The 21,677-nt window shown below is 34.7% G+C and overlaps 2 protein-coding genes across 4 annotated transcripts in view; one reads left to right on the forward strand and one right to left on the reverse strand.

Annotated features, from left to right (window-relative positions):
• The window catches only part of LOC139147120 (GPI ethanolamine phosphate transferase 1-like), a 55,509-nt gene extending 36,941 nt beyond the window's left edge, over positions 1-18,568 (reverse strand). The window contains exons 1-13 of one of the 2 annotated variants that reach the window (XR_011555652.1): positions 18,437-18,567; positions 16,175-16,403; positions 15,389-15,510; positions 15,025-15,123; positions 13,110-13,216; positions 9,419-9,674; positions 9,093-9,209; positions 8,324-8,517; positions 7,910-8,044; positions 7,082-7,161; positions 6,357-6,617; positions 3,956-4,151; positions 2,534-2,625 (exon numbers count right to left, since the gene is read on the reverse strand). Coding sequence is in view for 1 of the 2 variants with exons in the window: in XM_070718023.1 (XP_070574124.1) it covers positions 2,534-2,625; positions 3,956-4,151; positions 6,357-6,617; positions 7,082-7,161; positions 7,910-8,044; positions 8,324-8,517; positions 9,093-9,209; positions 9,419-9,674; positions 13,110-13,216; positions 15,025-15,123; positions 15,389-15,510; positions 16,175-16,398 (1,883 nt within the window). In the remaining variant the exon portion in view is untranslated. Of the gene's footprint in view, positions 1-2,533; positions 2,626-3,955; positions 4,152-6,356; positions 6,618-7,081; positions 7,162-7,909; positions 8,045-8,323; positions 8,518-9,092; positions 9,210-9,418; positions 9,675-13,109; positions 13,217-15,024; positions 15,124-15,388; positions 15,511-16,174; positions 16,404-18,436 lie in introns of both variants that reach the window. The other variant, XM_070718023.1, reaches the window with a different exon arrangement.
• Positions 18,569-18,739: 171 nt separating this feature from the next.
• Positions 18,740-21,677, forward strand: part of LOC139147121 (RAB11-binding protein RELCH homolog) — a 43,457-nt gene continuing 40,519 nt past the window's right edge. For both annotated transcript variants that reach the window (XM_070718024.1, XM_070718025.1), the window contains exon 1: positions 18,740-19,052. In XM_070718024.1, coding sequence (XP_070574125.1) covers positions 18,746-19,052 — 307 coding nt within the window. In that variant the 5' untranslated portion in view covers positions 18,740-18,745. The remainder of the gene's footprint in view (positions 19,053-21,677) is intronic.

The following is a 21,677-nucleotide window of genomic DNA, read 5'->3' on the forward strand; positions in this document are numbered from 1 at the left end:
GACCTAATTCAATGAGGTAATGGCAGGGACGCTAACTTTTACTCCTAATGTGATCAAAACTTTTGGGTTACAAATATAGTCTACATTTTCCTACAATATTTACCTCTTCTTTAACCCTTTAACCACCACTGTTCAGCCAAAACCCATTGCTGTAAATGGTGACTTCGAACTTGTTTAAAGGGAATTAGGAGTGGACAGACTAAAGAAGGATCACAGAGATTTACAAAATCAATGTATTTGAAACGACTCATTTCCAAGAATGCCTTCTTTGTAAACTTATAAGATGTGGAAAAAAGATGGCAAATAAGAATTGACCGTAATTTATAGCATTTATGGCAAGACAGCTCTATACTAGGTGTAGGCCTGGTATATATCCTATGTGAGGTGCAAGGAAATATACAATACAAACTCATTCAGAAACTACACAAGTAGTATAATAATCGATGCAGTCTGACTAACCAAGATGTCATGGAGCCGTGACAGCCACCAATATAATGCATACCAGTAACATTATCAAAGATTCAACTGTACATGTAACTACTTTTCCCTTTTAACAAACTTTACAAATTCTCATCAGTATCTTGTTTATATGAATAGGAACAATTGAGCAGATGGAAATATAGGGTGTTTTCGTATTTATCCATTTTTCAGGGCATATGAAACAGACTCCTATCCCAAACCCTTAAATTTTTTGGTCTGTCAAGTCAAGAAAAGGACAATACAAGAGATCCTATCCTACTCCTATCCTGGTACCTGATGTCCAGCCTAAATTGTTGCTGTTCACAATGATCACCTGGATGCTTCCCTTCGTGCTGTGTTCAACATTGTATTGACGGGAGACATTGCAGACACTTCATTTGAAGGGCCTACCTCATTATCTTTGTCTACAAAAGGGGTTTCACCAACAACTGGCGTTAAAAAATCTGACAGTGGCTGCTTAAGTTTCACCATTACAGTGGTTACTGCTGTTGTTTACATCCATCGACCACATCCACATGGCTCCAATGCACCATTGGCCCTACATTAGTCCACTCTACCAAGCTTCCTTCACGCCACCGTATATGCTGTACTGGGTATTGAAATTGCAAAGGTCAACAACTGAATCGTTTTGCATGTCATACTATAAGTATGACTCAGGTGATGATCCCTTGGGGAGCCCAACTTCACTACGCGCACAAATGAACTGCATAAAATCTGCGGGAATCATTCAGAGAAAGATATGCCCTGAGTGGCACATCAAAGGGTGAAATGAGGGCCAGCTGAGATTTTATTGCACAAAGTGCACAATGGTGCATCCTAGAATTAACACTGATTGATAACAGTATAATATATTTGTTAAAACTGGAAGACAAGATCTGGGAACTTATAACTTTGTGTAGAGATTTAGTATCATCAAAATATCATAATCACTGATTTTATGACACAGAACATTTGCAAGGTATAGTCTACAGTGTACATGTTTTACAGAATTCTTTACCTTACTGGGCAAATTTGTAGGATTTTGAAATACCAGAGAATGTAACAATCTCTCCTTGTACAACACCTACTCACCCTTAAAGGTAGCAGGTTTTGGAACTTGTTAACCTGATTTAGATATTTCAAGACCATAGATCCATGAGTCTTCGGTAGTTCAAGAAAATATACCCCTTGATATCAGTCTGAGTTTAGAGAGGTATAGTTTATTGACTAGAATGGTAAACTGACTTGCATCTTCTTTTCATATACAGCAGCATAGAATGCATCATGGGCAATAATAGTTCTGTAACCCATACAGATATAAAAGGGAGGTGCTTAGGTTCTGCTGATCATACATGCCATTTTGTAAGGCTAGAATGATGTGCAGCCAAAGGTTACTGTACCAGCAATACTAGTCCACTGTTTAGCTCCCATCCCTTGATAATGATATGAATATGTTATACTGCAACCTCATCCTTTGTTGACTTAGTCCTATTGTCATGTTATACTACCAAAGAAAACATAACGAAATCCCACAAATTTTCACTTCCCAAAGGCAGTAAATATTGTTGAAAATGTTATAAGACTTGAAGTGATTACACTGTGTATTTTAGAATCAATTGGGGAGAGCAAACACAGTGGGACTGGTAATGTAGGTGATAATCTTGTATATAATCACAAAACTGGTTGACTATTTTTGCAGCCATGACAAATTTACTGACTTGAAGAAAACTTTCGGTGCAATTTTTAAAAGTTTTAGCTCTCCTTGACGGTGAATAACGTAGAACTTCAAAATAATGGTTGCAATTATAGGATAATATGCAGTTATTCTGGAAAACACCTGTTGATGCAGTACATAAAAGCAAGCAATGTCTGCAATGAAACTACTGTCACTGCATGGCCGTACTCACGGGGCAGATATCACATGTATGATGTAATAATGATCACACTTAAACATGTTGTGATGAATGAAGGGTCAATAAACATTTGAAATCACTAAACTTGAATAAACTAAGTTTGCTTTTTGTCTATCATTTGAAACAACTGATGTTACAATGGATATAAATGGCATACTCACACTAAATTGATATCTGATTCTCTTCCTACCACCGGAAGTAATGGGAAAACAGCAACTATAATGCATATTATCAGCCAACAGAAAACAGTGACCTGAAAAAAGAAATTATAAACACACAAAAAACAAATATTTCATTCTCTGTATTTCACATTCACTTATTAATGAAATGCACCAGAAAGATGTCTCAGAGAGACAGTCCTTAAGTTGTATCAGTAGTTGGGGGAGAGATCAGACGAGCTGTTTGCATTCTGACACATTGATTTAACATCAAGAGAAAAAGTTATATTAGAACTACAGATTAAATGACTAGTATAAAAGGGAAAACTCTCAACAAAAGACATAAATCTTATTGCAATTATACGGTGTCGCTCACATTTGATCAGAATTGGGTCATACCAGTATGGGTACCAAAGATCAACAATGAGAGTTGTTTCTATCCTTTGCGTGTGACGGACATACATCCACACATACATGCCCACATACATACATACCGGTACAGACATACAGATGCCACAAACTCACCATATAAGCTCTTTTTGGTATTTATATACATACCAAATATGAGCTAAAAATCTTATTGCATCATACCATTGACAGATGACAAAGTTCCTTATTGACGACTTTTGTCACTTCTTTCTGAGGTACATGTCATTTTGATGGCAAATTGACACGGGAAGGGTAGAACACTTTGGGTCAAATGTGATATTGGTCTATAAAATGTTACTAATAATGCTGGATCAATAGTCAATTTAAAACTTTAATTGTAAAATTTCAGATTTACAATAAACTAGGAAATTTTTAGGATTGCATTGTGTACTAACAGTCCAGTCAGAGATCATCATATTGTTTTAGATTTTTCCTTCAAGTTCAAATGGCTGAAGAATGCCATTGTAGTCATTTCATCCATGGTCACTCTATCAATTTGCTGTAACAATCTTTGTAATGTAGACTAAATATTGTGAATTTGCAACACAGTTTTCAAAGACCTGACTCTTCATGTACTTTTCCTTCTCACACAATATTGATGAGAATGTCATCATTGAATAAAGGTATATGTGGATATCAGTGAAATAAGAGAGATTTTTCTTTCTAGTTTCATGTTTAGTAAGAGATATCTACCCACACAGCATCATAATATTAATAAACTTTCAAGTTTACTCCATGGGCATTTCAATGCAGTCATGTCCTTGGTAGGAATGTTGAAAGTCAGGTCTTTGAAAACTATGTTGCAAATTCAAAATATTTCCAGTAATATCATAGTCTACATTACAAAGATTGTTACAGCGAATTGATAGAGTGACCATGGATGAAATGACTACAATGGCATTCTTTGGCTATTTGAACTTGAAGGAAAAAATCTAAAACAATATGATGATGATCTCTGACTTGACTGTAAACAGTTATTGTCTCTCTGTCTCTTACCTTGTCTGACTTCCTGAGTGATGTCAGCATAGGAAAGACCCCAATTCCAAGTAAACCAACCGACAGCAATTCTCTGTGAAAGAAACTGAGGACAAGGATTTCCACTGCAGCTGCCATAAGAAAGCCACACCCAATAAGCTTGAAACCCCACAGGTTTTTGGAGATGTAACTGATGACATCAGAAATTACATGGTACCTGAAATAAAGATGGACAAGCTACCATGAGTTATCATAACTGATATCCTAATTTGTCTCACAGATAACAAGAGACCAATCATTACTAAGTTATTATGCATTAATTCTTTCTCTGACAGAAACTCAGGGTCAAACATTTCACAGATACTGTTTTTTAAATATGAAACTGGCAAGCCTAATTGTAACAATACCTATGGAAAAAGAAACCTTTATATGTCAAGCATTTTCTTTTCTTGCATAACTGATGCAAATTTGTTCAATGCAACAAAATGTTTAAATTTACAGGTAATGCAGTTTTAAGTGACAAAGGGTTAGATTTGACTGAAACTCTACCTGGTGAGATGGTAACAAGTAAGAGACAGAAAATATCAGGTATTAGTCATAATTACCAAAGTATAAATGGACAATAATTCTGTAATAAAATCTTTTATCATTTTAAATGGCAGGACACTAAATGTGCTGGTCTAGCTAATGCTGCACATTAATATTTTGATATCATCCATTGATATATCACAGTTGCAGTAGTATCATTTTCCAATTAGCATTTTCTTCTTTGGTAAATCAGACAAAGAACTTTTATGAACCTGACAATTGGTTCAAATTTATTAACACATATATTGCTACATAGTTAATGCTTTACATATATAAGGTTTCTTATCAAGATATATCTGTATTAATGTTTTTATTTTCAATTTTAAAGGAAACATGGCAACATGTTTTGAGATTTTTATTTCTGCCCTTGTTCTTGCAGTTTGTCAAATTTGTCTTGCCTAAAGCTTAATATAATATACAGAACTGATAGACTGACTGGTGGTGTTTCTTGATTTTGTGCACTTGTGAAAACATTGTAACTGCTGATTAAAATATCTCCAAAATGACTCCATGGTAAGTACAAAAGAGAGATAGCTTTGCTACTTCTGGCCAATCAGTGCAAATATGTAAAGATACCACCTGACATAAAATGGCCAATCAGAACAAAGATGTAAAAAGTCACTCGAATACTTTTTTCCAATGAGCAAAGAGCAACATTCTTGCTATCCTACATTCTACTAACACTACAAACAGTATACAAATGTATTAATATTATTCTGAAATAAAAATGACCTGGAAGTTTGGACTAAAAGCCTTATCTCAGAATAATGGTACCACGACCAAAAGGCCAAAGTAGGTATTAGGATACTTACTTGGTGTGGTCAGGTGTGTATTTATGTTAACCCTTTGCACCCTGACCCCCTTGTACTCTATGACGTCATCGGACATTTATGTCCGAGCCAGGTTCAAAGGGTTAATAAGCTAATTATATTACTCATTTCATGCATCTAATAACTTTGAAAATAATTTTAATAAAAGTTACAGTAAATATTGAAAGTGTACAGACTTCATTAAAATTATAAGGTGGCAATTTGTGTAGCTTTTTGGTAAATAAATTGGCTAGACCTTTGTTTTGTTTCAAAGAATCAGTTGTGGAGGCCATCTTAGGTCACCTGACCAGTCGTGTGACAATCTTGTGACTAAAATCAACAAAATATTCTACTAATTTGTGGCAAGTTTTATAATTATCCAGAAAAAGCATACCTTCAGAGTAGTTTGAAAAGTTCATCAAAGTAAAACCAATTACATGTATATACAGACCATACCCTTGTTTAGCCATCGTAGTATGTACATAAATTTCCAAGCTTTTGCCTTGCTAAAATGAAACTATATTGCTTCAAACATAATCATCATATTTATGATGTTGCATGACATGGGTTTATATGGCGTAATCAATCTTAAAACACTGTAATCATGAAAACTCACTTCTTTGGAAATAATCATAGAATATCCGACCAGTATTTTAGTGAGTCTTACCCAAAACTTGTCTAAAACAAAATGTGTTATATTTACAATGTCTGTCTGTCTGTCTGTCTGTCTGTCTGTCTGTCTTTCTCTCTCTCTCTGTAACATTACACAACACTTCTTTGGACAAAGCTCTTGATAAATCACAGAGCAAGTTCTTTGCAGCAATGTTATCTCAACTGAGGAAGACATTTGAAATACTGCAATATGGGCAAAGATCGTAACACATAAATGACCCTTGAGTAATGCAGAAGAATATGACACATCCAATAATAATCTGAGTGTTGATTCTAAGTATGCAGGTTCATTAATTATCTATGACAGACTAAGACAAATATATCAAAAGAAGGAAAATGTATGGAGTACTCACTGTTTGGCAGCATGATTCCATAATACCACTGGCAATAGACAGTATATGTAGTACATTGCTGGTGATCTTTGTAGAGTGAGAAGAATGAAGACAGTTCCTCCAATAATTGTGAAGATAATATTTATGTTCTGTGTATTTGCACATCCAGAATTATCAATGTTGAGACATTTTGGACGATGGCTGGTGATACTTGTATGACTCCTAAGCAAAATCTGCAGAATGTAAGCCATCCATCCAAAATAACCTAAGACGATGCTTGTTCTACAATAGGAATAGAAGTTGAATTGATAGAATCAAACATCTTTCAAGCTGAAATATGGAATATAGAATGCAAATTTACAGTATGAATCTTGCTTTTACTACAATGCCCAAAGCTATGATTAATTGACAGTAAGTAATGTTCTTCAGAGTAGTTCACCATGTTTCACATATAGTATACCAAGTACATTTCATCTCTGATGTAACCAATCCAAAAATTGGAAATCATTTCCACCAGCTCATTTGGCATTTAAGAATAAAATTTCCCTTGCTCAGCAAAATAGTTACCTGCCCTTGGTAGGAAGGCAGGCAGGCAGTTATTTCCCAGTCTGCAGATGGTTGCAAAACCATTGGTTAATATGCAGGGGTTGAAATGATAGATCAAGTCACAAATGGTTTGTTTGTGAAAATTCTAATATAATAAAATAATATCAGAGTTTAAACAGCCTGTGATCCATTAAACTTACCCTAGAAAAAATCGGTCATATTTTTGGTAGTAGTTTAGACCATCAAGAGCATAGTCCATCAACTGTTTAGTGAGTAATATCTGAAAAGAAATACACAAAAAGTATAAAAAACATCAATAAATGTACTACATGTGAGTAAGATAACAATGAAGTGCTCATAAAATGGACCGATGAAATTGCATAGAAAACCTCATAGTCAGAACTGTTTATTAACTTCACAAATATAATTGAGCAACAACTGAGAATAATTGTTTATCTGTAAGTAAAAAATCAAGATGTGATAAGATAAAATGCAAAATATTGAAAGTGAATGGAAAGGAATATACACACATTGACATTCTTCTTTAATTTTAATACAAGAATGATGTTTATTCAAACTTACAATCTTTTTCTAATTCCCATAGTATTTCCCAATATTTCTTTGAGATCCAGTACTATGATTATTGTTGCACTTCAGTAAAAGTTCACTTTACAGGCAACTTTCACATAAAGTTTGACTTCTTTGATAATCTGCATTTCTTTGCAGTCCTAAATTTGCCTGGCATTGAGACAGTATAATAATTTCTGATTCAAATAGTCCAAAAAAAACAGTGTGCAACATTTCATGCATTTTCCTTTCTTGTCTACTTCACCACAGAAATTAATTTCATTTGATCTTGAAGAGTGGAAAAAGGGAGTTAGAAAACAAACCACCTATGAGTTTTTCTTCCCTGTTCAAAGGGCATATTGATAAATGGTAGATGCAAAAAGAGAATACCAGAATATCAGATACACAATGAATTCACAATGCTTCCTTATCTCCAATCACAAACTGAATTTTCTACTTACAGCACTTTGATACTCCTGTTTGTTTATCAGGTCTCTAATTTTTCTGAAGAAATTTGACCTTTCACTTGGTAATAGAGACGTGAAAGGAGTGAAAAATACTGACAGTGTAGTGTCCTTCATGTGAGATTCTTTTATCTGTGAAGAAAAGTATCAAATTAATTTGTGTTAAGCAGACTGCTATCTTGTCAACCAGCATCTCAGAGTGACTACATATTTTTGAAATGTGAAAGCCATCAAATGACTGGGAAATGAAACTTGCGAAAATGATTCAATCAAATATACAAATGCCATCAAGCAGCTTGGAAATTAAACTTGTACAATGGTCCAGTTAAACAAATTAGCAACTTTTCATTTTGATTTCTGTGAAACCCAATATTGAACTTAGCTTTGCCGTGTACATTATGGAGTGCATACCTCATATTGTGAAACTAACTGCAAGGCATTTGTCAGTAAACTTTCAGCCTTGTATTGATGACTGTTATCCAGATAGTCCAAGGGTAAGACACCGACAGAGTTGAGTGGAAAGGGAACACCAATCAGTGAAGCCATCAAAGGAGCTATATCTGCCTGATTTACGTCACATCTCTTTGTATGTGATAGCTTCCAGCCTGAAAAGTCAAGACATTTTCTCAGAATATAATCATTATTTGAGAAGTTATTCTATGACAATAAGCAAGGTTTTACTTAATTTTGGTTGTAATTTTGGTCAACTACAAATTACAAATGCATGTACAAAAGCTTAATTCAGATATATATACGGTACATGTATACTCAGTTTTGATGAATATATAAAAAAGGTGAAATATGTAAACCTTTCCTTGTGTACATTGGAGTTAGGGGAATAAACATGTTGGTCCAACATCATTATTAAATTTATGCAAAACAATGTGTGATAAAAGCGAATTAAAGTGATGTGATGGTCCTATCATATGTAGGACATATCTAAATAATATGCTTTTTTCCAGCAGTAAAAACAACTATGCAGTTTAAATATTACAGTTTGTACCCAAGAGAACAATTTGAAGGAACATTCGATCTTCTCTCATGACTCTTGGATACCATATGCAGAGTCCCATTAGTCCTGTATGACCTTGGAGTAAAAAGATGAATACTGCACCCAATTTTTAAACTGAAAATCTGAAATTAATTCAGTTTGTATTTCAAAATACTGTTCAATGTCTACCTATTTGAAAGCCATCTTCATAGTCATCTGGTGTTCCTGCTTGTGCTTTATTGACACCAGCACCCCAGACCACCAATGGTGTAAGAGTTTCTTGTGGATGACCAGCACCATGGGAACCTGGAATAACAACAGTGATATTAAAAGCATAAATGATCAGTTTTTGTAATAATATGATAAATCAAAATGGAATCTGTTTGCTGAATTCAATACAAAATAATTACTGTTAAAAATAAATTTATGAAGTCAAAGATATCTAGTCTGAACTTGTATCCGTATAATATATATAAAATCAATACAACTGTAATACCTGAAATTTTTGAACTTACCCCAGTTTGTCATGCCATGGTCTGCTGTATATACATATGCTGTTTTGCCATCATTGTCAAAGAATTCTTCAATCAGCTGTACAGTTTCCTCTACACCTCTATCTACTATCTTGACATTTTCTTTGTATTCTTCAGAATATGGTTTATGCGCATGGCCATTTGTATCAATTCCCAGCAAATGCAGGAATAATACAATTTTGTTTGAATTTAGTTGAGCTGTCACCGTCTGATTCTTCTTTGCCTCTTGTAGAAATGTCTGCAAGTGAAAGATACAACAGCTTTTCATAAGGATTCCATGGTATCTGCCGTTGTGTTACACTTGTTACTGAGATAAGGTACTGAAAAATCATTGACTGTAAGGATTTAATTTCACTATATGGATGCTTTAGACATTTTCAATGAGATTTACATTCACTTATTTTGTTAATAAAACAATAAAATCTACTGTTATTTAACATTTTCACCAGAATTTAATAAGCAGATTTCTTCTGTCAGCAATAAAGAGATATATTATCTCCAAGTGAATAATTAATTCTTTTACAGAATTTGCATACTGAATATACTGTGCACCACATGTTCATGGGTTTGTGTCCCTAATGTGAACTTTTCATTTTAATACATACAATGATACAATGAGAGCGGCACATGTTATTTGTTGGGTGCATGGGCACCAACAAGCATCAGAGTTGAAGGCATGACATCATCAAGTGGGTACATTTGTGGACATAAGGAAAGCAAGACATAAGCTCTAATAGAATTACACCTGTAGACATATGATTGTACTGCCTCTACTGCCTCTGCTAGCTGTTTCTATAATTTCCTCTATTACTGTTTTCTTTCCAAAGCAAACATTACCACTATGTTAAGTCACTTAATATCATGATTGTAGTCTGTCCACTGAACCTGTGCTAAATTTGAGAGTCATTGCTTCAAATTTGAAAACAACAGCTGATTTGCAGCTACAACCCAAAGGACCAGGGAAATTTTCACAATCAACAGATAACAGTGTACAGTCAAAACTTCTGTCTGCAGCCTATAGTCATCTAAATATACACAATGATTAAGGATTATACAATCGTTACCTGGACTGTAACATTGTGAGTACTACATCAACCATTATCATAACTTTGTAAATAGTATGTTATACATGCTATGTCTATAATAACATTCTCCTATTATTCAGAGACCACAATTGATATAAACCTGTATTTCACATGTTAAAATATGGAATTTATTTTCACTATTACTAGTTACAGCAGTCCTGGGATGTTTACTGAAACAAAAAAACAGCTAAGCCAACAGAACTGGTAAACCTCTTCGTATTTACTTTCAGTTTTTGGTCACTGCATTTTAATAAAGCATAATCTTACAAGGAATAAACATATAAATTGAAAATCTGTGTGTACTACATCAGAATGGCACAATATTTCTGTAATCTGCACATACTGTGCACCATGGCAACATCACTGTACACCGATTTTCCTGATGAACTTTACTAACCTTGACAGTGAAACTACATAAAGCACAACAATCACTCAAATGCAACATAATGACTGAAAATAAATAAAAGAGGAATGCATATTTTTTCTCAATTTGTAAAGTGATTCTGAATGAGCAATGATAATCTGTGGTGTTTCTTAGTGTTATGGAATATAATAATTCCTCAGAAAGTCAACTTTAAGTCTTCATCAAGTTGTTTATCACACATTCACATGATTCAGGAAAGCAAGTGAAAAAAATATGACTTGACCATATAAATACCTTTGAATTTTTTGTAATTAAGTGCATCTTCAATAAAATTCAAGTTACCATTGTGTTATAATCTCTTCACATACTTTGTCCCTCCTTTCTGATATAGTAAATGCCACATGGGGAATGTCTAAGGACATATATTCCTTGCAGTATTAAGATGACTTCACCAGTACTACTAGAATATCCAGAATGCATTCATGGATGCATTGGAAATAATTACTCTACAAGGCTGCTTGGGCACTGTAACAGTACAGTGAACAGCTGATTGGAAGCAGGAAGTGAATTACAATAAGTTAAAGGTGATGTTCAATGGACTTGAAAGGTTCATGTAATTGCAAACAGTGAAAAATACCAATTTCCTCTTGTTGCTATGGTTTACAACAACAGTTTTGCCTAACATATTTGAAACACCCTAAAAATTATGAAAACCTCTGGTGACAGATCTTCACAATAATGATAATCTCTGCTTGAACTGAAGCTTAATATTGAAATTCTCCTCACTGAACATTTCCAAACCCCTTTCATAAAGTAGTGTAGCCCAACAATGGAAATAATATTAATAAAAGATGTGTTCTACATCAAGACTCTCTCAGTCAACATTGCTGCAATATGTTAATAAACAAAAAAGTTAGACTGCCTTATATATTGCTAACAATTTTGTATTATTTGTATAGTATTGCTGCTATATCAGTAGTTGTGTACCATTTACATTGTAATACAGGTCTGAGGCAGGTATAAATATACAATTAGTCTCCTATTAAACCTGTCTGACATCTAATGAATTACTAAAACTACTCTTGACCCCAAAACTCCACAATATGTAATGTAACCAACAATTATTCCTGATTTGTACACACTGCAAAAACACTTATTGAACTAAAGCATATTTCATCTGTAAACAGAACTGTCTGGTGCATATTTCAAAATTCTGAGAGCAGTTGAGATAGCAACTTTGTAATTGTGTCAACAGATATTTTTGACAGTTGTGCAGAATATTTCCTAAGAAACTAAGTGAAGAAGTTGTATGTTGGCAAAAGAAAGGAACATAATTTTGTTTTAGTGTCCATGACAAGGGAAAATTACAGTGAGACAGGTGGTATAATTAGACCATCTCAGTTGCTGATAACTTAACCTTGTCCTGTTGAAAAGTATAATTCTAGCACCTTCAAACATTGGCTTTTAATTTGTTCTTGAATTTGTGTCATAATCGATAATTGGGAGCACATTTTTAACAAGTGATCTTGAAATCAAATTTTAAGTTATGAATTGTTCAGAAATAAATTGAATGAGCCTGTATGGCAAACAATGTCTTAGTGCACAAATCAAAGAGAACTGTTGGTAAATTCACGATCACTGAGTGAAAACACTTACTGTGTACTCAAGCTTTGTGACCTGATGATATTTCACTGATATTTAATATTCCTCTCAGACCAGTCACAAAATCTGGATGTGTTCTCACTTGAGCTAAATACGCTGCCCTTTCTAATTTTTCCGAGTGGTTTTAAATGCTTGACATTTCAATCAACCCAATCCAAAGGCCAATTTAATTGTGACGTCTTCCTATCATCTTGTTGTATGGAGATGAGACTTCATATTAATAAAATTATACTTTTAAAATGAAAGACCATGCAAAGTATTTTTCTGATGTTTCTGTTATATTTTCCATACTTTACCTTTTGGAGTAAAAACAAAATATCTAAAGACGGGCCACTAGTTCTGCCTTCAAAAACTTAAAACTGGTGCTCAAAAGTATTTTTAATCTGACAATGTAAGCGCAGATGTTGGTTTGCAAGTATTCCTATGTAAATGCAAACCATAGCTCAGGAAACTGTTTACATACTCACATACTTGATATTATATCAATACCTTGTTGAAGCATAATATTTCAGGTGTAGGCCAGAGTTAGTTACGTCTATAGAAATATTTTAGAAATGCTTACTTGAACTTCATCAAATACCCAGGTATCCAGTTTACTTAGGTCACTACCAGCAAAATCTTCACTTTCAGCTGGGTAAGTTTTCATAAAAACATGATCACCAGTTGCACCTGTTTGAAAAGATGATGGAATCGTATAAACAATACAGAAATTACCTACCATTTGTCTCTGATGTACACCATTGAAAGTTACCTTTTTAATAACTTTTTTCTGTTCCACATATTAACTGTAAAATTAAAGCATCTGAATAATCATTTAATGTCTTGGAGAAGTACAGTTTCATGTTATCATAAACCCTTCTATATTTCCATAAATAACCCTTATGCAAGAGAGGAAAATTATTGTTCATTGGATTAGCAAAGTTATGGAGGCTATGAGGAAATTTGTTTGGTTTTTTCATGAGTGGAGTCTAGATGTTACAAACTGTCCATCATAAAAGAGGCATTACATATACAAACATTATGTGAATATTTCAACATGCTCGCTGAAGAAAAAGCTAAAAATATACACTACAAAAATGCCTTAAAACTTAGCAATTGTAGCATTGTCCCTTTAATGTCCTCAGTTTGGGTTTAACATTTGAGCTTTTTTCCATATTCATTCATCCAATCTTTGAATGACTGCACACACTGCCAGAGAAACACATTGAATATAACAAACTTCATGTTGAATTTGCTGCAGTAGGAAACCTTAAACCAAGCTTTGACACTGAATCAACCATGCATTTTCTCTTCATTTCTAGTACAAACCAGTGTATTTTTATCACGTAGAAGTACCTTAATGAACAAATCCCTTAATGTATCATCTGGGCTAATGTTGAATGACTTCTTTGAAACTAATTGGTGGCCATCATGTTGAATTCTGGTGATCAAATTAATACTCATGATGCACTAATATAACCTTCATGAAACCGGAATATTACTGCTGAAAGTGGAATCCTGTTGCATTGTTAAAAATAAAAATACTTATTCTATTCAAATTGGTGACAGTTGTTCTGCAAGGACTCCGTGTGAATGTCTCACTTTAAGTCCAAATAATGCGAAAGCTTGAGAGACTAACCAATAGCACAACAATAATTGCAATGAGGAAGTACATTTTAGCCATAATTTTTAAAAAAATGTTTAATTTGGCTAAACTAGAAGCAGTGAATCTGAGGAGAAATTTATTTATTTTTTCAGGTCCAACAGTCGGCCTGCTGGTACTTCAAATGCCTTAGTTTTGTTAAGCAAGCTATGACCAAATATGGTGGTCAATTTCTAGAAAAGGTTAAAGTGCAAAATTTATTTCTTTTGTCATATCTATACGGAAAAGTAACTATCCTTTGGTTTAACATAACAGGTGCAACTAGCCTCTCTACTTTTCTTTATTTAAAGTATTTTGTATTGCTTTGGATGCAACTGTTGTAACATTTCACAAATATGCTCCTTCCTTTTTTCAACAGAAGAATTGTGTGCTTCAAATTATGTTTTCAAAATTTATACAACTGGTCCTGAATTATTTTACACATTGGAGACATGGCAGACTTCACTTCAAGGAATCTGCAATGGTACAAATCAGAATGAATCATGGGATATCTCGAGTACTGTGCGATATTTCAGACTTGTATATTTTGTCTATATGCCTCTCAGACTTCAACTCAGCTTGTCAAGATGTATGAGTGTTACTTGACAGTAAATTTTGCATCAAGTAATTATGGGTAATCGGTGTGCCAACTTTGGTAATTTTGCCTCTGAAAGATCCCAAAGGTGCTCTATATAGGACGTGGGCTAATCAGGTTTTATGTTATCCTGGCTCAGAGTTTAAGTGTAATTTTCTTCTTGGATTTGCTTTCAAATATTCAAACCATCAATTACCAAAGGTGTGTCAAAGAAATGAAAGTTCTTTACTTTCTGTGTTGTACAAAGTCAAGTGGTCTTACCTTTGGCAAACATTGGAAGGATGTCAGGACTACCCCATGACCAGGTATATCTACTTTGGTTGAAGACTGAATCAAATTCAACAGGGTTTTCTTTCCATCCTGTGAAAGTGTTATCATAAGCTGAGCATAAAAAAGTCTCAATGAAAATATTCAGGCAAGCATTTGATGTCGTCAATGAAATATTTCATTAAGGAAGTTGTTAAAATATTTCTGATCTTTAACCCTTTTACCCAAACGTCTTTGATATCTCCATTTGTTTTCCTCAGGTCAGATAACCTCTATACAGGAAATTAGGGTGGAAGGCTTAAAATAATTCCATTTGATCAGTCTGGTTTGTAAGACTAACACTTTGAATCATACAAACCCTTTGCAACTGCACTGACATCTTCATAGAAACCAGCAATCAGGGCAACATGTCCTGGTCTTGATTCTGTTGGTACTCTGGTATGTGAAACACCCCATGTGCCTTCATTCAACATGATATTTCTGAAGAGGAAATTTTTTGACCATAAAGATTCAGAGTATAGTGTACTGCTATAATACAGTGTGGGTACATTTCCATGGCTTCAGTTTGTATGAGATTAAACATTACCATATATCTAATTCTTTTATATCCATTCTTTTTTTCTAATTATAACAGAAAGGGGCTGTCAGTCTGTTCATTATATGTACTTACTTCTCTGATGATTGAAATCACAATTGACACAAATTTAGCAGCATACAGCTTAATTTGAATAACGCATCCAAATTCTGTCTTTTCCTAAAGAGACCCATTCAATAGATCAAACATACTGTCAACACTTTTGAAATATCTCATCTAAACTTATGATTGTTTTTAATTAATTGACAGCTGATGTGAATGACTAGACATATTTCAGATTTCAACCTTTTATCTCAAAATGAAAAATTGCATTTTAATATGTAGGTCAAGAATGTGGCTTCCACATATGAAAAACGTATTTGAGAAAAACAGATATTTTCCTCAAATATTCATCAGATTCTATTCTTTCTGATTCCATATATTCCCGATCAGAATGTTGAAGGGAGCTACACATAAATTCTCTACCAGGTCCTCCTTGGTGTAAAATGAAAAGATAGTTTATAAGTACAATCGTTTAAAAGCCATTATTTAAAAGAATGAAATGCTTGCCTTAGATATGGCGATCTTGTCTCTCCTTGTTCATCAAGCTCAAACAATGTATCTGCTCTGAGGCCATCAGCCACAAACAGCACCAGCCTCTTGGCTGGGGGAGAAAGTGTTGTCGAATGGGGTGACATGCCATGAACCAATGGAGATGTAAAATATATATCAAATATGGAATAGAAGAAAACTAAGTGAACAACGAAACCAGCAACTATCAGCTGCCAGTTCATTTTCTCTGAAAGTAGATAAGAATGATATATAGAATCAATTACTTGCTAAATGATCATTTGTCAAAATATCTGATACATTTTTTAAAATTTAGCAGAGCTGTAGCTTTACATGAATGGTGAATTACTGTAAGAAATGTCATTCTTTACTTTTGGTTTACCACAGTGAACATACTGTTTGTTTCATTTTGTGAGTGATGAAAACTGATTGATTATCTACTTGTCCCAGGTTTTCATTCCCTTTCCTTAAAATCAAATTATATTATAACTTTGTCAATACCAGTGAATTTTGTGATGTCATACCCTAAAATTATTACTGATAATGTATCCAATTATCCAGCACTTTGGCCCTAGATGTTTTCTACATCTACAAATTAGCTTGCATTGCCAAAGCTACAAAATAATCGCAATAATGTACCCTGTCCTGGCCAATAATGGATTCAAGCAAATTTTGCACTCCATGTTGTACTCGACTGCGCCTTGTACATTATGTTGTGCAAAGTTTGCTTTCATCCATTATTGGCCTGGAGGGGGTACATTATTGCTCAAATAACAGTAAAAATTACAGATCTAGAAGTGCTTTGTTTGAGTCTGACTATCTGTTCCCGAGGCAAATTCTATTCTATCTTAATTGGTAAAATATGCCATCAGAGGTAAAGTCCTTTTTGCAATATCAAAGTATGTATCACTGTCATTCTGGAGAAGGTTTACTCTCAGAAACTTCAGTTTAACAAAAGTGCCTCTGGTCCCTGTCATAGTGATTTCTTAGGTATTTCTTACTTTTCCAGATGACAATTATGGTGGAGATCATGGAATTCAGGTTATGTTATAAAATGTGTCTTCAATATAGCTTTTCAAAACTAAATGTCTAATATCAAGACTCAATTGGTATCATTGTTGGTAATTATTGTTTGGGTAAAATTACACAACATCATTGTGATTAGGGCTTCTTGGCTTGACATGTACTCTCCCTTATATGTACACTTGAGATGTACGTATGACAGTGTACAAGTATGGCCCAAAACATTATGATGTCCTCTGTGCATTCTTTTTGTATGATTACATGCAACTGACGACAAGCTCTGTGTTTGACACATCATTCAAGAAATAAACTTGCAGTTTTAGTACATGAACATGAAATCATGAACTACATTTGAACCTGAGTTCCAAATGGTTTGGATATGAACCGATGGAAAGCACAGTGTTATGATTTTTTCTCTTCATTTTTCCAGTTTCTCTTTTTTTTTTTGACAGGGGAAACTGTTTATCAAAATGTTACTCTTTCAATCTAATTTTGAAGTTTCCCAAGATTTGAATTCAAAAATAATCTAACCAATCATGATGCTCATCCTTTTATTGTTTTCGCTCTTTGGATCTCTTGCTCTGTCTCAATATTACCTGTCTTGTTCAATTTTTTTAGCAGTTAATATACTCCCTCACAACTTTTCTGTTTATAAAAAGTGTTTTTTTATACTTCCCAAATCATTTCAAAATGCGTATTGTTAAACTTGCCAACACTACCTGTACATGTGACGTGTGGTGTCCAATGATATACTGTTGACAATTTTGGCATGCACTAGAGACAAAAATTGTTTCTCGGTGGCGAGTGTTTCCCCAAAGACTCTTCGGGTGTATATCATCGAAAAAACGAACCGCACAAAACCAAAGGTCTCCCGGGGATCCCTTTGAAATTAAAAAAATGAACACTCCCTCATCCTCAATTTTTTTGAAAAGAGAGGTAGACAGCATAGAATCTGAACGCTGTATTGGAAACATCTGGTTATTAATGACAATTTATTTCGAAGAAATTTGAAGCAGGCCAGAATTCAACTAATATGATATGCAAAAATCAACATTGCGGAAGTGACAGGTCAGACAACATTTTGTCGTCTGCCTGCTTTTCGCAAGGCCGTCTGGTCCCATTAGCTCAGTGTTCTTAGACTCTTAGAGTAACATTTACTACAAAATGTCGGTAAAGCCGATCATCCAAATAAGACTCACACTATAGAAAATTGGACGCCAGGAGTGAAATATTTCCTACCTCAGCGAATGATAGGATGAAATTTCTCCCATCAGACTGCAAATACACACAACACAAACACGGGTCACTTCTTCTCTCAAGATGGCTGCTGCAGAACGCCCCCAGCGGTGAAAAATACATATGAACATTTCTCTGTTGATGTTAAAAAGTAAACATAAAATGGACGATTTTTGTCAGCTTTCGACATCCCTTGTCTTATTTTATTACTTATATTTTGTTTGAGCTTGAAATAAAGAAATTGTAATGGCCTTCAGTTATGAAGTTCGGTCTTTGGAGGAAAATTACCCACGTGACCACCTATTATCAAATATGGCGGATGACTACAACAATCCGTTTTTGTCAGACATAGAGCAAATCGAGGATAGTATTACTGAAATTGCAGATTCAATTCCAGAGGACAGAGTAGAAAGTGTTACTAAGACCACTGAGGCACACGATGAACTTGTTTCTTTGGATCAAGTTGCTACCAAACTTCTGAAAGACCACTTCATTTTGACAGCACTTGAGCTGCACACGGAGCTTGTAGAGAGTGGGCGAGAACTGCCCCGACTGAGAGATTATTTTTCCAATCCCGGTAATTTTGAGAGACAAGAAAAAGATTCGTCACCACAGCTGCGTAAGTGAAAATTCTGTCAAAATTGTAATATTACGAAATGAACATTTTCATCATAGAATATTTTGACTGGGTCAGGGATACACTAAATCGATGATCCCGAGCGTTAGTCAGCTCTGATTATGTGCACAAGTTTGTACAGGTGAAAACAGAAGGCCTCGCTTGATTCGAGAGGGGCGTTCGCTCGTCTACTGTAAAGAACACCCTGTTTCTCTCTATAATGACGTACTTTTATCATTCTTCTTCGAAAAATTACCCGGTGCTGGAATCAGTGACCAACAAGGGAGAACTGAATTGAGGCTTTGTGTATTATTGTAATGAAGGCCCAGGTAATTTTAACCTGCTCAGCGGCTGATCATTGTTTTTTTCACAGAGACAGTGATCTTGTCGACGTTCTCCATGCCAAAACTTACGACGCTTAATAAAATAAGGTCAAGGGTGTATTTTGAGTAATTTAAACACTTGTTCAGTGCTTTCGCTGGTTAATTTATAACATGTAAATCACAATGTTTTAAAACGATAGGGTCAGGATTTCTTCTTGTACATGTAGTTGTACTAGGTATATGGTGTGATGTACCAGTTTATGCCATTATGGAGTCAACTGGTTTAAGGAAGTAATAGACCAGTAGAAGTAGGTAACTAGTTGCACATATTTGCTAGGATGTAGCTGCTGGACATGTTGCTGTACAGTGTTTTTGCTAAGGTTGGGGAATGTCAGTAAATGATTTGAGGACCCCGGTAACATTGCTGCTGTCCCCTAATGTGATTGCATTGCATTGATATATCAAGGGGAACCCCAGTAAAATGACTGTGTAACCCGGGTAACATTTACTAGGGTACCGCCCTTGTCAAAACCACTGTTGTATAGTACAGTAGCTTGAGGTTTTGCTTGGGGTTGTGGGTTAGACAGTAAAATCAGTCCAACCACAACACCAGGCAAAACCTCCAGCTACAGTACTGCAACAACTGGCCATTTTGATGGTGTATTGCATATGGCTCTGATAATTTAATTATGGGAAGAGTTATAGCCAAGCTACACCTGTCAGTGACCCTTTGTTCACCTGTTTCTCATGATGGTTTTAACTGTTATTTACATGGTAAATGACTCTCTTTGATGCCGTCTGCTTTTCTACAACTGACCTTGAAGGTTTAGTGCATTCACAGTCAGTGAAATTGACCACTGACTCTTTACTGAGGCAAATCACTTTCACCCACTCACAAATACACATATGCAAGGCACAGGCACTTCTGGGCTGGGTTATGTCTGCCCAAGCAATCGCATGTGTATTCAATGCTCTACACTCTGACATTCTTAACACCCCAAGTGTGAAACAGAATCATGCTATCTACACACTATCCAATTTTTCAACTGGCCATCCATGCACACAAAACAATTAATATTACACTTTCATCTGCCTCATTGGATCAGAAATTTAATTGTCTTTTCAAAAATCACACTGATGAACAGATTTGTAGCATCATTTTGAAGAAATAAGCCAACTTTTGAGATCATGATATTTTCAAACTTTTCTGGTATATTACACCCAAATGTACTGCAATGGTGAACAAGTGACAAAGATGTTGTATGGTATGTGCCTGTTACAGCACATGGAGACTGCTAATTGGTTTGTTGTGTTACATATAAAAATAGGGTTCTAAGATGCCAAATATCAAAATAGCTGCCATATTCAAAGTCAATATGATGGTCAAGAAATTGTAGAAACATCTTAATGATTGGAAATATGAGCTGTAAATTTGTTAATCTTTTTTCTTGGATTACCAGAGACCTTGTTCAGAACTTACGTTGCCTCCTGAGTAAATGGAAAATAACACAAAAATTCATGAAACATTGTAATGAATCTTCAGAAAAAACTGGAAATATAAAGTAAGCTGCTATGTTGGTTAATGTTTCTTTTTGTTCACAAAAAATGTACATCTTTCCACAACAAATCGACCAACTTGAAACACCATGTGTTCTCTGCTTAACAAAGATAAGAGTGAAAACTTCAAAGTGACTAATTGCCAAATATACACTAAGCTTCTGATTGTAAGTGTTGATGTGTAAGTCTTTCTGTTGGATTACTTTGACAACATAGGTGTGTTGAAGTTACAGACATCAACATCAGTAATATAGTGATTCATATTGCCACATGCTTGCATATGATTTCAGAATCATTGATCTACAAAATTGATCCAAAACCACTCACAATGCGCCTTCGGGTCCATGTATATATGAGAAAAGTAAATGTCCTAATACCACTGTGTTTTTAAACCATCTGTCTCTTCCTGTTGCTCAGCTAATGTAAAACTTGCTTGACCACATGCTACACAGTGAACTTATTTTCCATAGGAAAATGTTGAAGACCCACATTACTCATGCACTGTTTTAATGGCTAAAGTTTGAAATCACTCTTTATATTTACAGCTTGTTGATAAGCTTAATGTAATTCTATTCCCCATCATGAGGGATGCAGTTGATTACAAGTGAAAGTTGTCTGTGCATGTGTCTTCAAAGTGTAAATCCCCTTTTAACCAGGTGGAACTTTATCTGCCGTCTTCCTTTTGCCCATGTCATCTCCAAAAATATAAGAAATTCAAGCTCAAAACAACTAGCAATAATCATGAGAA

Source organism: Ptychodera flava, chromosome 13, assembly GCF_041260155.1.
Source record: "Ptychodera flava strain L36383 chromosome 13, AS_Pfla_20210202, whole genome shotgun sequence".
Taxonomy (NCBI): Eukaryota; Metazoa; Hemichordata; class Enteropneusta; family Ptychoderidae; genus Ptychodera; species Ptychodera flava.